The 18276-nt window shown below is 39.7% G+C and overlaps 1 protein-coding gene across 2 annotated transcripts in view; it reads left to right on the forward strand.

The window, feature by feature from the left end:
- The window catches only part of LOC126480845 (gamma-interferon-inducible lysosomal thiol reductase-like), a 29244-nt gene extending 25050 nt beyond the window's left edge, over window positions 1–4194 (forward strand). For both annotated transcript variants that reach the window (XM_050104194.1, XM_050104193.1), the window contains exon 6: window positions 978–4194. In XM_050104194.1, coding sequence (XP_049960151.1) covers window positions 978–1025 — 48 coding nt within the window. In that variant the 3' untranslated portion in view covers window positions 1026–4194. The remainder of the gene's footprint in view (window positions 1–977) is intronic.
- Window positions 4195–18276: the final 14082 nt, after the last annotated feature.

An 18276-nucleotide genomic window follows, 5' to 3' on the forward strand; every position in this document is an offset into this window, starting at 1 on the left:
CATATCCCTAACCAGCAAATCAACTGCCTCCTGCCAATCTGCTAGCCACCCACCCTCAACCCCCTCCCTGCCTTGTCTCATTGTGTGTCCAGCCAGTGCCATGTAGGGCCGTGTGTGTGTGTGTGTGTGTGTGTGTGTGTGTGTGTGTGTGTGTGTGTGTGTGCGCGCGCTTATCGACAGCTCAACACTGCCACTTTTCAATGAATGGTGTCCTTTATTCCAAAAGTATTTACACCCAAATAGAACTTTTCACTTAACATTAGTGTATGTACTGCTGTGTCAAGATGCTGCAAAAAAAAATATTTTTTATGTATATGTATGTAGTGTCTGTTCTTTCACATGTCTGACACCATTTTGATCCAGCAGCCACTATGAATTAAGACACAAAGGGATTACAGCCAATGTCTGAACTTCCTTTGTGTGTATATTTTTAAAATATAAAATATAACCAGAAAAATGCAAGAAGCTGCAAATAGTTTTAAAAAGCTTTATTTCATACCATTAGCAGTTTGGGCTATGATGTCCATCCTCAGATGGCTAAATTTTACAAATACGTTAGTGTATTCATTAGCAGCATACCATCTGCTCCTGCTCCTGTATTTCTCAGCAGCATGCTGTCAGCTCATGCAATAGGTTACACCTAAGGCATAAGGACCAAAGCAAGACAAAACACCATCCACTGGAATATTCTACAGGAGTAGATAGTGTGCTGCTAATGAATACATTAATGTATTTGGAAAATTTAACCATCTGAGGACGGACGTGAGAGATCAAAAACAGTAATGGCATAAAATGAAGCTTTTGAAATGACACAGCCAACAATTACAGACAAAGTTCACAAGAATATTGATGGGTGTTCAGATTCTGTTTTATTGCTAGTGTTTATCCCCCTTGTTTCGACAACTTACGTTGCTAGCATAGTCTAAAATGTAAATGAAACTGGGCTACTTAGATTATTGATTGTATATTTCTTTCAGGAACCTAAACCAGCAGAGTGTGAATATGAGAGGAAACCATCTGAGTAATGAAGATCAAGTTACATATAAAATGTTTAAGATTCATTGGCTTGAGCAATAAAAAATAACCCATTCAGTATTGTTAAATACTTCGAATATCACAATATTGAGAAACTGTCGCACTTAAAATATAATATCTCCTGTAATCCATTCCGATAATTACAGTTAATGCATTTATCAAAAAATGGTTAACCCTTTACCTTCACACTACCTAATCATGTGATCTTCTGTCGCCGTTCCATTACAAAGTAGATTCTTTAAAGACTGTAAATGTAAGTATTTTTATGAAGTTGATGCTTTGAAAAGACTGCATTAAAACAAGAATATGTCTGCATCTTGTGGTTCTGGTGGCCATTGTGAAATGTAACACAGAATTTAGATAGTTATTGTACAGAAGTAAGAGTTCGGGCATTCCATGAGATTCTGTTTCACTGTTTTCCTTGCCACTGATATATGCAGCAAAGTGTCAATATGTGGAATACCTATGCCATTTGGTACTGCTGCATTGACTAATTGTCATTATATTGTCCCAAATTATTGAAATATTTTTGTTAATGTTGTTTGTCGTACCATGGGGTAACTATTGCATATGTTCCATTTCTTCCCTGAATAAGTATTGCACTTTTATGGGTAATATAAAGTACAAAAAATTCAACGCTGTATTGTATAATATAATTTGAAATACAGATTTTGTTACAGTGTTTCAGTGTGATTCTTTTTTAGATTAAGGCAGTGGTCTAGAATTTAGTTTTGTAATATTGTTACACCAGTTGAGCATTGTTGTTGTTTGTGGATGTCGTCAGCAATGTACCAGAAAATTTAATAGGTTGTCAACTCAGTGGCTATCATAAGAAAAGTATAAAAATTACCCACTTTCTATTTTGAAGATGTGGGACATTGGATATGTTAACCACAGCAAAAAATAACACACACTCAGAATTGTTGAATAAGAAAAAAATTTAGAGCTTGAAACATTTATACCACTATAATTTCCACACATAACATAACAAATCCAAGAAGTACCAAGAGACTAACTAAATTATGCCACTTGGCGCAAACAGCAATCCACTTTGTCAGCCAAAGAGTACACACTACACTCTAAGCACTTGTCAAACTTCTATTCCCACGCAGCTCCCCCTGCAGTAGAACAAAGCTCCAGAAATGTAGGAAAACTGATGTTGAACTCGTCTGGCCCTCATATTAACTGGGAACGTCCTGTGGGGTGTCCTTGTGAAATGATACCGGGATCTCTTAGTACGACACTGGAGTATGCATCACTGAACTTGGGGGTTGGTGATCTCGTTTGTCAGTCTGGTAATGGAGATCTGTGTACCAAGTCGGTAGGTCATCGATGGGTTACAATTAAGGTGTCTTTATCCTTTTGAATGACACTGTCTTAAGTTTAGCTTAATAGTACATTCATTACACTTCCAAACTTGGAAAGGGAGAGTATAAGAAGGTTGTAGTGGTGAGTGGACAGTGCTGGTCCTTAGAATAGCACGGCAGCGTGTGTACAAATCCTGAAGTAAAATGTTGGCATCTCTATGACGAGGTGAGGAGTAGGGCCGAAATGTTGGCACCTCTATGATGGGGTGAGGTGTAGTGCGAAGCGGGTCAGCTGGTACGAAAAACTCTGATGGAAGCCGCAATGTCTCTGCAGGGACCATCTTACTGTTGGCATGCCAATGTCTTGCATGACCGCAGTGCAAAAGCCACACAGCACAGCTTTGGGTGGGGACTAAAATAGTTACAGGGCAATTAGCGAAGGCTTCCAGAAACCGCAGCATATCCCAAACAAACCTCCAGCAGACATCAGGTATGAGCATTATCAAAGAAAACAGTCATCACATCCAAAATGTTACATACAAAGACAGAGAAGCTAGACACATTCAGGATGAAATTTGAGCCAGCAGAATGTATTCTAGGAGAGTAAATGGCTGTTTGAAATCCAAACTAAACACCATAAAAAAAGATAAGAAAAATATACAATGAAAACAAAGAATTTAAATCCAAACTGTCTTTCATAAAAAGGGAACTAGAAAAATTGAAAAAGGGTAGGTGCTCATCCCCAAAAATCACCAGATCAGTTTCAAAAATACTCTTCTTTTGCACTGCTTGTTACAAGAACAGTGACACAATGTTCAATCTGTTCCTTCCTCCGTGACCTAGTTGAACATCGTATCTCCAAAGGCATAAAACAATCCTCCTTTTCCTTTTGGATAGTTTCATGATCCTAATCCACTTCATCAGCTAAAATACCTCATAAAGCTGTAAATGAAGTAACTTTCTTCTCTTAACAATGTACCTCTCTCTCTCTCCCCAGTAATAAAACAAATATTACATTGTGGAATATAGACCACTATCAAGCTTTAAAATTTTATCCAAAACAGGATGGTCCATGTGTTTTCTTGGTTGAGAAATTGTGTTGATGCTTTGCAAATGAGTAGTTGTAAATTTCAACAGGGCAATTGTACTTAATTCAACTGAATGCTGACGATAAGTAAATATTTTTTTCTCCAATATTGTCACTGGTTAATTCATATATCAATTAAATAATTACTAATTTACTTGATATTACAAAGGTGCTATAAGAAAATGGCAATGTTTTGAAAAGGGGGTAAAAGAAGTTAGGAGAGGATGGCCTCTTCAAAGTCACGAGAGAAACATTTCCATTGTGAGGAGCATTTAGTCCAGTCATATCACTAGGGTGCCTAGAATTTTATTTACTAGTGGCAATGTAATTATTTATCAGCAAATAAGTGAAATGTAAAATAAAATTAGACAAGAGTCATAAATATTAAACAGTGTTCCAAAATGAATATATTGTCTTGTTGTATGGTGTATTGTTGAAAAGAGTTCTGAAAAATTGTTATTGTTCATTTTTAAGGAAAAAAATAGGAGAAAATGATAAATATACAAGAAGCCTTTTATTTGAACTTGTAAAAAGATTTATTTTCTGTAGTGTGGTTGCTTTGTTATAATTTTGATTATATACTGTGTTGTGTTGGCCTTTGTTTTGTTGAGTTCTTGTACCAAGGAAAGATAGTATGACTTTGTGCAGAAGAACCTTTTGTGTTAAGTATACTAATATTTTTAAAAACTTGAAAATTCTTTCAGTCTACAAAAGAGCCAATGTTTGTTATATTTATAAATGAAAATAAATATTTCAGAAAGGTTACTTGTATTTTATTTATTTCTGTGATCATTTCATGCCTGTTCTCCCCCCCCCCCCCCCCCCCCCAATAATTATAAAAAAATAAAAGTTCCAAATTATATAGCCAACTTCTTTACCAGTATGTAACTGTTATTACCAGTTAATCGTATCTTGTGATGTTCTTAACAAAAACATCTTTTACAGTTGTACAGGTTAGCCCTTTCCCTGCATACAAACATTATTTCTAAGGAACTGCTCTGGATACAACTGCAAGGTTTGTTGCAAATGGTAGCTTAACTCAAAAAGTTTTTTTAATACACTTACACATATTACATTTGTTGCCCATAGAACATCTTCAGTCACTGCCTCTACAGCATCTTATATTCATGCCGGAAGAGTTTGTTAATCAGGAATTGGGGAAGAGAACACTTTATCCGTATTGTAACCCGACAAAACAAGTCAAGAGGGATTGTGTCAGGAGAATGTGGTGGCTCTATCATTCCCTCTGCCCAGAAAGATTTCATCCAAAACTGGTGAATAAATAACTCCCAGTGTGGCGGTACATCATCGTAGGTGAAATACCTGCAACTGAGGTGCAGTGTAAAGCCCCAACATGTCCAGTAAACTGTTGCCTGATGGTACACTCACTGAAAAAGAGCAGTCTAATAACTGTGTTGAGCATCAAGCCACACCACACCTTCACATTCAGGCAGTTCCTTATCAGCTGGACCACTATATGTATGTTCTCCAACCACCAGATCTGTACATTATGCCTGTTTACATACATGAAGATGTAAAAAGTCACTTTATTATGGTAGTCATCTGCATTGATTAATTCCAGCACATTCCTAGCAAACTTGGCATGCCTGGGGCCTATCATCTGGCTGCAAAGCTTGCATACCTTTGTATGTAAGGAAATGGTGTGAGCTATGCCTGTTCTCTGGAAACACGACACGCTGATTTTTGCAGATTGCAATGAAATGCTGTACACACAATGTTAACAGTCTCATCACTCATCCCTGGTCTGCCACTTCTTGCCTTGTCAGTGACCCTTCCAGTATTAGTGCTCTTCCCATCTGGTGGACCTACGCCGTGGGCACTATGGGACGTCCCTTAACTGTAATAGTCACCATGAAATCACAAAACACATGCATTTTCTCCTGTAGGGATGCCAATGCGACACTAACACTTCTAAATTACACTACCTATAATGAGAGAGGGGAAGGGGGGGGGGAAGAAACCTAATGCTGTCAGTGCACATATGGAAGTGTATTCATGAAAACTTAACTCCTTAAGCTACCATTTGAAACAAAAAAAACTGCATAGACCCATGGAAGTGTATCCTAAAAAACTCTATGAGACAAGACGCCATTTTGCAACAAACTGCATAACTTTATCTAGCATAGTTCATTAGAAATAAATTTTTATAATCAGAGTAAGACTTTATGCTCACCCTACATTCCTCTTCTGCTGACAAACTGTAAAAAGACATAATAATGCTTAACATACGTTCCAAAGGAAAAAAATTCCAATGAAATACAATCAATTAAATACAAATAAAAAGGATAGTTCAAATAGTACATGGTGATATAACGTGCCCAGCACTTGTTCTAATGAACAAAACCCAAAAAGAGACAGATACAGTCCATGCAGCTTAGAAGCATCAGTGTCGACTGGTTACTGTGTCAGTGTCGGCCGGTTACTGCATCGGCGTTGGCTAGTTACTGCATGTGTGAGGATTGCTTCCTCCCCACAACCAAATCTTCTTAATCGAATCTTGCAGACAAATTTTTTTATCTCGTTATTATATGTTGCTAGGGCAACTCTAAACTTTTTCTCATCTCAATCTTCTTCAAAGAAATTCCTCCTTTTCGTGTCCTTTCATGGTTGCCACATTCTGGCGGTTTCCGGTGATTAAGGGTGGCAGTGTGGTACTGATGTGCAAGACTCAAACACACCCTGGGCTATAGAAATTACTTGGAGTTGCTTCGCCGATCTTCTTTTCAGGATAGCTGGCTGCGATGTCCGGCACAACTTCTACTCTGAAGACAAGATGCTACTTTGGAGGAATTTTTTATACTTTTAAAATAACTCCGTACACTCGAGAATACTTTGAACTCAATCTCACTGTACTTTCATCACACATTACAGTTTTCATACAACTAAAACATTTTTTGTAAGCTCAACACCTTCTGGTCCATCAGAAACTATCACATTCAGTTTTTTCAAAAATACAATCTCTCCAAGATTAACACGACAACTGTCTGAGCCTTTTGAAAGTAAGAAAATGAATGAATAAGTAATTGTCTCTTCTCTTCTTTCAACAACATTCAAATGTTCACACAATAACGTTTGATGTCGCATGGAGTACGGTGCGTTTATTCTTTGAGCTGGACGTGTAACTTCTTAGGCGAGCTTGGCGACTACCTGCCCGCACCGATCATCCGTCTGACACACGTCCATCCTGCACACACATAATTGTGGTGCAGTAGACACAGTTCTACTGTACCACAATCATCTCTAAAATAATGCATATTCGAGATGGTGGAAATATGAGGGTCTCTAGAATTTAGCCCGAAATTCTCAAGGCACTACAGTATGTGCGAATAGTAAGCCTCCCTCTTTCAGTAAATGCCTTGCTGGAGGTGAAAGCATGCCTGCAACAATGCAAAATAATTGCATGTTCTACAAAACCTCTTTCTCTCACTTTGATACTATAAAGTAGCTCACAATAATGCAATTGACAATGGGTGATTCTATTCCACCAGAATCACTCAGATGGACAACACTGAAACACCTGCATTACAGTCCTGACCTGGCTCCACGTGACTATCATCTCTTTGGGAAACTGAAAGACTCTCTTTGTGGAACAATGTTTGAAGATGATGACTCCCTTGTGAACGCTGCCAAAAAGTGGCTCCAACAGGTTGGTCCAGAATTTTACCACGCGGGTATATAGGCGCTGGTTCCAAGATGGTGTAAGGCAGTTGAGAGGGATGGAAATTATGTGGAGAAATGAAAATATTGTTCCTAAAGGATGTATCTACATGCAGTAAAACTTTCAAACATGTGAAACAAAAGATGAATTTAAAAAAAAAGTGTGCATTTCTTTTGGAGTACTATTTGCTATTCAAGAATTTTGTTAGATGAAAAACACCAGTGAGATCACATAAACAACACATTTCCAGCTCTAAGCATCAAATGAACAGCAATCTCTACTATGAAATGCATTTCAACAGAGTTCTTCAAAAAGTTAAAATTTGATGAAATTAAACAATGATTTATGTATAGCTCTTACACAAGCAGAAATTCCACTCAATAAGGTGAACCATCCAGCCTTCAAGAGATTTCTTGAAAAACACACAAATATGTGAATGCTTGATGACAGTATTTTAAGAAAAAAACTACATGGAGCCTGTTTACCGAGAAACCCTACAATGAATCAAGGAGAAAGTATCTTATTGTGATGTGGGAATCACTGTGGATGAAACCATAGACTCAATGGAAAGATATGTTTTGAAAGTTTTAATTTTTCCTTAGTGGGGGAGAAAGTTAAGTCCATGTTGTTAAAAATGTATGAGCTGCAGAAAGCCAATGCCAGTACAGTAATGTAATCATTATGCACTTCTGCCAAAAACTCCGGCCTACTGGTATCCACTTTGAATAACTTCTTCTTGTGGTTATGGACCAGGCTCCATACATGGTTTCAGCTGTTAACCAATTGAAACCTTTATTTCCAAAGTTGAAGCATGTGATGTGCTTGGTTCATGCCCTTCACAAGGTTTGTGAATCCATAAGGAACGAATATAACATTGCAAATCAGTTCTTCTCTGTCCTGAAGAAAATTCTGCTGGAAGCTCTGAGTCATTTCAGTTATTGAAAAGGCTGTGTATATAAGGATAACTGATCAATTTATATCACATAATTTGCTAGCAAATGTACAGTTCAGCTTTAGAGGTCATTTAACAATTGAAAATGCTATCTTCTCTTTTCTCTGTGAGGTACTGTATGGATTAAACAAAAGGTTTTGAATGCTAGGCATATTTTTCGATTTAACTAGGCATTTGACTGTGCTGATCACAAAATATTGCTCCAAACGTTGGACCATTACGGAATTTGGGGAGTAGCTCACAGCTGATTCACCTCTTACTTTAACAACAGACAGCGAAACGCCATTATTCACAGTTCTGAGAATGGCTGTGATGTGGGGTCTGAGTGGGTTATGGTCAAATGGGAGGTGCCCCCGGGATAACTGCTGGGGCCACTCCTGTTCCTTATTTATATAAATGATATGCCCTCTCGCATTACGGGTAATTCTAAAATATTTCCACTTGCTGATGACACTAGCTTGGTAGTAAAGGATGCTGTCTGCAACACTGGCTCTGTTCAAATAGTGCAGTTCATGACACAAGTTCATGGCTTGTAGAAAACATACTAACACTAAATCATAGCAAGACTCGGTTTTTACAGTTTCTAACACACAATTCAACAAAACTCGACGTTTTAATTTCACAGAATGGGCATATGATTAGTGAAACTGAACAGCTCAAATGTCTAGGTATTCAGATAGATAGTAAAATGCCGCGAAAAGCCCACGTTCAGGATCTTGTTCAAAGACTTAATGTTGCCATTTTTCCTATTCAAACAGTATCTGAAGTAAGTGATTGTTCGACATGAAAATTAGTCTACTTTGCTTATTTTAATTTGCTTATGTCATATGGTATTATATTTTAAGTTAACTCTTCCCATTCTAAAAGGATATTTTTGGCTCAGAAACAGGCAGTTCGGGCAATAAGTGGTGTAAGTTCGCGAACCTCTTGTCGACCCCTGTTCATTAATCTGGGTATTTTGACCATTGGTCTCACAATATATATGTATTCTTTACTGTCGTGTCTAATTAACAACATCAGCTTATTCCCAAGAATTAGCAGCTTTCACTCAGTTAATACTCAACAGAAATCCAATCTGCATTTGGATCACACTTCCTTAATTCTTGTGCAGAAAGGTATAGAGTACACTGCTGCATCCATTTTCAATAAGCTACCACAAGAATTCAAAAATCTTTGCAGTAATCCACATGCTTTCAAATCAAAATTGAAGAGTTTCCTCATTGGTCAATCCTCCTAGTCTGTTGAGGAGTTCCTTGAAAAATTAAGCTGATTCTTATGTTATATTGTTGGTTGCATTTACTTAAACTTATGGCTTGACTTTTTTGGGTTCATAAACATTTTATTTTATCTGTTATTACTTTTATGTTGTAATTTCGTGTACTGATACATTCCATGACCTCGGAGATTTGCTCCTCAATCTGGTCCTACAGAACTAGATGTGTAAATAAATAAATAAAATGTTGTTTTCTACAGGGAAATCACTGGCCTGCCCCTTCCAGATTTCCCAGTCATTGCTCATTTGGCATCATGCATTGAGCGTGCAGCTATGTTGTACGAGAATTTTGATAAAATTAGAGAGTTTGTGCTTTCTTTGGATCCAGCTGACACAGGTGCAATTTTCAAGGCTTACCAACATCTGTTACTGCAGAAAATATGTAATTTGCAGAGAGAACTATATTGTGTCCATAGTTACAAGTAGCTGTTAAGCAATTAGAACAACTAGTTCTGGAAAAGCAAAAACTATGGACTATTTTTACTTCCATTAGGGAGCAGTTAGATGGCTTTGCCAAAGGCAAACTTGAGTCTAGTCTTCATAAGAATCAAGACATTGAGGAATTCACTACATCTGTGGAGTTTCCATTCCGGGTGACTATAAGTTTTGCACCACTGGTTTCTGTGGATGTCGAAAGAAGCTTTAGCATCGACAAAGACATCCTATCTCCTAATAGAAACAGACTTACTTTTAAAAATGTAGAGATACTTAATGTCTTAAAGTACAACAGCTTTATGTTTTTTCCTCCTTTTGATGAGTGATAATTTGATGTTCTTGTTTGTAATTCAATAAACTAGAATAGAAGAAAGAGAAATTTTTGAATTAGTTGAATAAACCAGCACCTTTTATCCTTTTTTTTTTTAGCAACTTTTACCTTCCTTCTTTTGTCTGAAATTTGCATCTAAAAGCCCTAACCCTGGTCATCACACACAGTGACATAGGAAATTCAGTTTGCATGCATTGACCACATTGACAATTTTTTTGCAAAATTAGTTAGTCAACTGCGAATAAGTAGCTGTTTTGCTGAAAAACTAGCTCCATATCCTTAACAAATATGCTTGAGGTGTTACCTCCTGCTGATAACGAGACAGAGCTAAATGACCTTGCCTTTTCTGTTTGTGCTGTGGTCTCTTCTCTGTTACCACAGAGGGGAAATAAGGGACTGTTAGATGTATGCAGTTCCATTTTTAGGCATGTGATGACCCCTCAGAGGGAAGTGATGCAAATGTGCACACAGTATATACCCCAACAGGGATTATCTATAAGGTAGAAAAGGGTATTATAGGAGCAATTGAGAGCACAGCCTACAGTCAGCTGCTGATCATCATTCAAATCAGCATAAACTATGTCTGTCCCATGGTTCTGATACTATTCTCAGTTCTTTTCAGCATCTCGAAAAGTGAAGACAGCTAGTCTCACTCATGAGGTCTCTGCAAAGCTGTCAATTTGGAGCATCATTTTGAGGACTGTGTCAGAGACTTGTAAAGTCACATTGGATAATTCACATTCACTGTGATATAATTCTATTGAATTCTTCCTCCTTCTGTCAGTCTAAGATTGACTGCAAGTAAATCTACATCTACATCTATTCCAGCAGAAACCTCTTCATTCATTATAATCTAAATTTTAACCATATTTTGAAAAGGACAAATTGCTACTCACCATGTAGAGGATACATCGAGTCAGAGATGGACACAGCAAAAAGACTGCTATACATTTCAGCTTTCAGCCAGAAGCCCTTCTGAAACAGAGAACACATACACATCCACAGAAGCACAACTCACACACACATGATCACTGTCTCTGACCACTGTGATCGGAGCGCGCACTACAATTGCGCCTGATGGGAGCAACAATCTGGTGTGTGTGGTGCTGATGAGTCTGGTGAGGGTGGAGGAGATAAGGAGGAGGCATGGGGTGGATAGGGGAAGGAAAAGCAGGGTAAGGGTGAGGGAAGTTGTAGTCCTGAGTCCTGCTTATGAGAGTGTCCAGGTATGTGATAGGGAAAGGGTTGGGCTGCCAGGTGCAGCTGGGAGGCTAGGGGAGAAAGGGGGCAGAAAAGGAGAGCAGTAGAGAAGGGGAGAAAGACTAGTGGTTGCATTGGCAGGATAGAGGGCAGTGTAGTGCTGGAGTGGGAGCATGATAGGGGATAGGTGGGTGAAGGATAGGGACTAGCGAAGATTGAGGCCTGGGGGTTATCAGAACATAGGATATATTGCAGGCAGAGTAAATACCTGTGCAGTTCAAAAATGCTGGTGTCTGTAGGAAAGATCTAGATGGCACAGACTGTGACACAGTCATTGAAGTGAAGCACATGTTGGGTAGCATGTACAGCAACTGGGTTGTCCAGCTGGCTCTTGGTCAGTACCTGTCGATTGCCGTTCATGCAGACAGAGAGATTGTTAGCTGTCATGCACAAGTAGGAAGTAGCACAATGGTTAGAGCTCAGTGTGTAGATCACACGGCTTTGTTCACGGGTAGCCTGCCTCTAATGGGACGGGAGATGCCTGTGACTAGACTGGAGTAGGTGGTGGTGGAAGGATGTGTGGGACAGATTTAAGTCTATTGCAGGGATATGAGCTATGAGACAACGATTTGAAGCATGTGTGAATGCTGGGAAAGATACAGTGAAGGGTATTTCTTATGTCAGGGTGCACAACGAGAGATACTCGAAACCCTGGCAGAGAATGTGCTATAATTATTCTAGTCCTGGAGGAGTGCTCCTTTGTGGCCAGATAGAGGGTATGTGGCCAAGAGACACCTGGAGCACCCAGTTGCTGAACATGCTGCTCAACATGGTGTGCTTCACTTCAATGACTGCTTCACAGTGTGCACTATCTACATCCTTCCTGAAACTTCCTGGCAGATTAAAACTGTGTGCCAGACCAAGACTCGAACTCGGGACCTTTGCCTTTCGTGGGAAAGTGCTCTACCAACCTGCAGGAGAGCTTCTGTAAAGTTTGGAACGTAGGAGACGAGGTACTGGCAGAAGTAAAGCTGTGAGGACAGGGCATGAGTCGTGCTTGGGTAGCTCAGTTGGTAAAGCACTTGCCCGCGAAAGGCAAAGGTCCCAAGTTCATGTCTCGGTCTGGCACAGAGTTTTAATCTGCCAGGAAGTTTCATATCAGCACACACTCCGCTGCAGAGTGAAAATCTCATTCTGGATACATCCATCCTACCAATATCAGCTTTTTTGAGCTGCTCTCTCTGCAATATATCCTACATTCCTGTAAACCCCTGGCCTCAAACTTCGCAAATCCCTGTCCTTGATCTGCCTATCACCTTCCCCCGACTGCACCTAGCAGCCCCACCACATCCCTGCAAACTCCCATAAGCAGCACTATGTCTTCCCCCACCAGTACCCTGCTAATCATTCCCTCTCCTTGTCCCACACCTCCTCCTTACTCCAATCACCCACATCAGATTGCTGTTAGAGTCAGGTGCTGTTGTAGTCTGCAGTCCAGTCACGGTGGCCACAAACAGTGGTAGTGTATGTGTGAGTTGTGCTTGTGTGAATGTGTGTGTGTGTATGGGGGGGGGGGGGGGGGGTGTTCTTTCTTTCGGAACAAGGGCTTCTGGCCGAAGGCTTAAATGTATAACAGTATTATTGTTTTGTCTGTCTGTGACTCAAATCTCCTCTATATATGAAATTGCAGAGTCTTTGTCGTAAGGCAGTAAGATGCAATGTTCCTTCAGACATGCATTCATGTCCATCTTACTTCTTCACAACATATGATTTCATATTTAACAGCTTATACTGTGCCTGCGTCTTACAAATACAATGTCTCCCTAGTACAGGAATAATGTTAATGGGATGTACAAATACAGGTATGACAAATGGATGACAACATATGGAAGTTTGGGTCTGGCCATGAGTCATGGTCAGAGAGCCGAAGCAGTTAAGCTGACCGATTGTGTAAAGCAGGAAATCTCGGTTGGAGATATGGTGCAGCACAAATATTCATTCTCATCATTCCATTACAAGCTGGAGGTGGTTCATATTTGCAACTGTGAATACATTCCATGTCTCCTCTGTATTGTTAGTAACAATCTATCCTTTTCATAATATTGTTGTTATTCCAACCGGGACTTTCCATTGTCTGATGACCTAAATTTTCACATATAAATGTGGTTTCTAATTACTGATAACTTGAAATTATTCATCTGTTTTCATATCAGTCATTTTATTTAAATGTACTCCATCAGCTCTTATAGCATTACCATCATCTACTGAACTACCTCTATTTCACAGTGATGTTATAGGTTCTGTAGGGGACAGCTGTCATGAGCTGATTGCACCATGCCTGATACAAAACCACGGCTCAACTTGTTTTTTGACACTTTCTTTAAAATGCTTTTTGAAACAACTGAGGTATCTCAGTGTCAGTGGAGGGTCAAAAAACCTTGATTCAGATAATCACTTTCATCTAAAAGAAACTATTTTAATTAATTCTAACATTTTTTGGAAATTGCATAGCCATTTTCATTTTTGTATGATTTTAGTCATTCTGTCTTTATACCAACTCAGTTCAGTCATTAAATTATAATCACAATTTGCATGGAACAGAACCAGTACTCTGTGATATCCCAATTTTTACTTTAATGCATTGAGTCTTCCATAAAATTGTCTTTCAAAGTAATTTGAAATCATATAAAAGATCATTTGAATTGAAAGACACACTGGAATTCTGATGTATAACCTGGTTAATGCTATAACAATAATGTTACAAGCCACCATTACAAAGGGAACTGCCACAGATGAAGGAGGCAGAGTGATGGGAGTGACAGGTGGTGGTTGGTTTGACAACTACAGCTGTGGATCACTTCATATGGCACTGTTCATTTGTAGGTAATCATGTAGTGACAACACTGATGGTATCCACATTACAGCTCATTAGATATCTGATACATGTTCCTGTTGATGCCAGATATCAATAATAATAAAAAATTCAAAAACTTGTGTTTGTTATTTAAAATTCAACAGCACCTCAGACATTAAATTAAGCCTTGAACCAGTAACTGTGAAGAAACTACACAAAGTAAGATAAGCCCATATACACAGCATTTATAAATATGGCTGCCTGCTAATGGGGGCTTGATCAAATGCCAGAAAATAAACACAGTTAGACCTCAGTAAGCACTACATGCTGGAAATGTCCAATGGTCACTCAGGTGACAAAGATTCCAAGATTCCCCCCCCCCCCCCAGAAGCTCTGAGACCTCGTGATACAAAAACCAGAATCAAACAAATCAATTATTTCAACAGACCAGGAAGAAAATCCAGGGAATAAGTATCCCAAATTAGTAGTTGTTTAATGCCAGAGTACTCATAGCAAAGTGCCAGAGCTCACATCTCTCACAAAAAGCAGTCAGTCCACAACAAACTCGGAACTAAGAGTTGGTCGAAACAAAAAGTAGGAAAGGAGATTTTGACAAAACATTAAATGTATATAGGGCTACTCAAAAAAAAAAAAAAAAAAAAAAAATGAACAGATATCCGACATCCATTGCTTCCAAACTACAAAAGATAGAAACAAAATTCCAATGTTCCTGAACAGAGAAAAGTTCAAATTTTTATGCATTCAGTTTGACCACCATGCGTTACATGATGAATATCAAAATGGTGACTCACATGAAACAACTGGTCTCCTTTTATCAAATTCACAGCTTCAACAATGTGATGTCACAGACTTTCAAGAATGTTGGGCATTGGGGGGATAAAAGTGTGGTCTTTTACTTAACATCACAGATAAAAGTCACAAGGTGTGAGGTCTGGAGACTGGGAAACCACCGGTGATGAAGTTCATCTTCTGTTTCTTCTCTTCCAATCCAACATTTTGGAATGGTGTCATTCATGAACATCGGACGTGCCTGGAGAAATTCTCTAAGACCCAAAACATTCCCGTAACACTGTTGTTAACCTGTCTACCACACCCCTCACCTCCACAGAAGTTTCAGTCCTATTCAAAAATCTCACCTTTAGCCCTACACCCAAATTTAACCACACTGAACTTGTCAAAGACCTACTCTCCTTCTCCCAATCCATGCAATAGAAGCACTTCTTTTTCGCCACTCTCTCCAACCAACATCACCCTAATTACAACACTGAACTATGCCTCTTCCAGTTCATATCACCATCCAACTGCAATCCTCCCCCTGCATCTGACCAGACCACCTGCTGGTCACCTTCCAGGAATTCCTTACCTCCAACTTAGCCTCTCCATCCTTCCTGATGTCCCTCCCTCAGAACACCAATCTTTCAGTAGAAGAAAGAATAGCCACACATAACCACCAAAAAAAAAAAAAATCCTGATGTAACTATCCCACCTGCAGACAAAGGCTCCCTCATCACCCCTATGAGACCTGCACATCCACGTTCTACATGCTCCCTAAAATCCGCAAACTCAACAAACCTGGACACTCCATTGTGGCTGGTTATTGTGCTCCCACAGAAAGAATTTCAGTCCTCATCGGTCAACACCTTCGACCAATTGCCCATAATCTGGCCTCTCACATCAAAGACACCAACCACTTCCTTCACCGACTCTCCACCATCCCCACTCCTTTACCTCCTGAATCACTACTTGTCACTGCTCATGCCACCTCTATATAGGCCAACATCCCTCATGCCCATGGTCTTACCACTGTTGAACACTGCCTTTCCCAATACCCTTCAGACACCAAACCCACTACCTCATTCCTCATACACCTTACTAACTTCATCCTAATTTACAACTACTTCTCATTTGAAAGGAACGTACATAAACAAATCCACGGCACAACCATGGGCACCTGTATGGCTTATCTTCTTTCCTTCACAACCTCAACACCTCCTCTCCAGTCTGCTTCATGCGGTCTCTCCTCAACCCAGTGTCCCATCTTTCTAGGTGTGACCTCCTGCTCTGTGATGGCTCCATCTGCACTTCTGTCCACATTAAACCCACCAACAGTACCTGCATTTTGACAGCTGTTACCCCTTTCACATCAAAAGATCTCTCCCAATCAGCCTGGCCACCTGGTGATGGCGTTATCTGCAGTGACAAAAACTTCCTTGCCCAGTATGCTGAGGGTCTCACCAAGACCTTCATAGACAGGCACTATCCGCAGATCTCTTATACCATTTAATCTCACCCCCAATCCTCCTACCACCCCCAAGAACTAGCCACAAAGGAGTGTCCCTTTCATGAAACCGGACTGGAAAAACTGAACCACATCCTTAACCAGGGCTTTGAATACCTACCATCATGCCCTGAAATGAAGGACATCCTAGCCAAGATACTTCCCACCTCTCCTACAGTGGTGTTCCATCACCCACCCAACCCTCACAACATCTTAGTCCATCCCTATGCCATGCCCAGTCCCAAACCCCTTGCCATATGGATCATATCCCTGTGGATGGCCCTGGTGCAAAACCTGCCCAATCCACCCTTCCAGCACTTCCTATTCCAGTCATATGCCATCAGGGGCCGGGCCACCTGTAAAAGCAGCCATGTCATTTACCAGCTCTGCTGCAATCATTGCACGGCTTTTTATATTGGTATGACTACCAACCAGCTGTCCACCAGTGGGAACGGCCACCGCCAAACTGTGGCCAAGAGCAAAGTAGACCAGCCTGTGGCACAACGTGCTGCTGAACATAAAAAACTTGATTTCAATGGCTGATTCAGTACCCGAGCCATCTGGATCCTTCCCTCCACCACCAGCTTTTATGAACTGCTCGGATGGGAGTTACCCTTACAACACATTTTCCGCTACCGTAATTATCCTGGTCTCAACCTGTGGCAACATGCACATTTGTATTTTAGTGCTATATTCCTCTAACACATATACACAACTGTACCTGGTTGGATATTCTTTCTGCACTTATTTTGCCAAGTAGCAGATGATATAGATGCAAGATTTTTGCATACTTGCATTAATGTTTTACTCTTTACAAAATTCTTTGCTGCAATTTGTTTCATGTTTCTTTCCACCCATGTGGAGCAGAAATTCACTTGCACTGTAGAAACAATGATCAAGTAGGAATGATTTTAATTTTTTATTAAATACAGTCAGGGATTTACTGTTTTTTATTTCTGATAGCAGGCTATTGTATATTTTAATGCCTTTGTTGAAGGAGAGTTTTTAAAGGCAGAGGTGCACATTTCCTTAACACGGAGTTCCGTTTTCTGTCTAGTACCATAGTCATGGACATTTATATTTTTATTAAATTTTGTAATATTACTTTTTACAAATTTGCATAGTTCTAGTATAAACAGGCTGCCAAGAGATAGGATGAGCAACTTTTGGAAGAGAGGTCTGCAGCTATCAGTCGGTTTTGCCTTGTTCATTATTCTTATAGCTCTCTTTTGGCTGAGGAGGATGTTTGGGCTATGTGTAGAGTCTCCCCAGAATATAATACCATACTGCATTACACTGTGGAATTGTGCATAGGAGGCTGTGTGAACAGTTTCCGGGCTTGTGCAGTATGCAAGGATTCGTAGGGCATAGCACACTTGGTTTAGCTTACCATTAGTTTTATTAATGGTTGTTTGCCATTTTAAATTATCCTGAATCCATAGGCGTAGAAATCTTGTTTCTGTATCTGGGGATATTTGGGAACCATGTAATTTCATATCAGGCATAATTTTATTTGATCTTAGGTGGAAGTTTAGGTATGTGGTTTTCTTTGTTTTAACTATGAGCTTGTTTTTCTCAAACCAATCACCAAGTTTGTCTGTACTTCCATTTATGGCCTCTTGGAGTTCATGTTCATTTTTGCTTGTTATGAGGATACTGGTATCATCTGCGAAGAGTGTACTGGTGCTGGCATTGATGTTTGACGGTAGGTCGTTTATGTACACAAGGAAGACCTCTGGTCCAAGTATTGAGCCTTGGGGCACACCTTGTGTAATATTGCAATATTCAGAGTAGTATGTTTCGATATGTCCTTGTTTGTTATGT

Source organism: Schistocerca serialis, chromosome 5 (assembly GCF_023864345.2).
Source record: "Schistocerca serialis cubense isolate TAMUIC-IGC-003099 chromosome 5, iqSchSeri2.2, whole genome shotgun sequence".
Taxonomy (NCBI): domain Eukaryota; kingdom Metazoa; phylum Arthropoda; class Insecta; order Orthoptera; family Acrididae; genus Schistocerca; species Schistocerca serialis.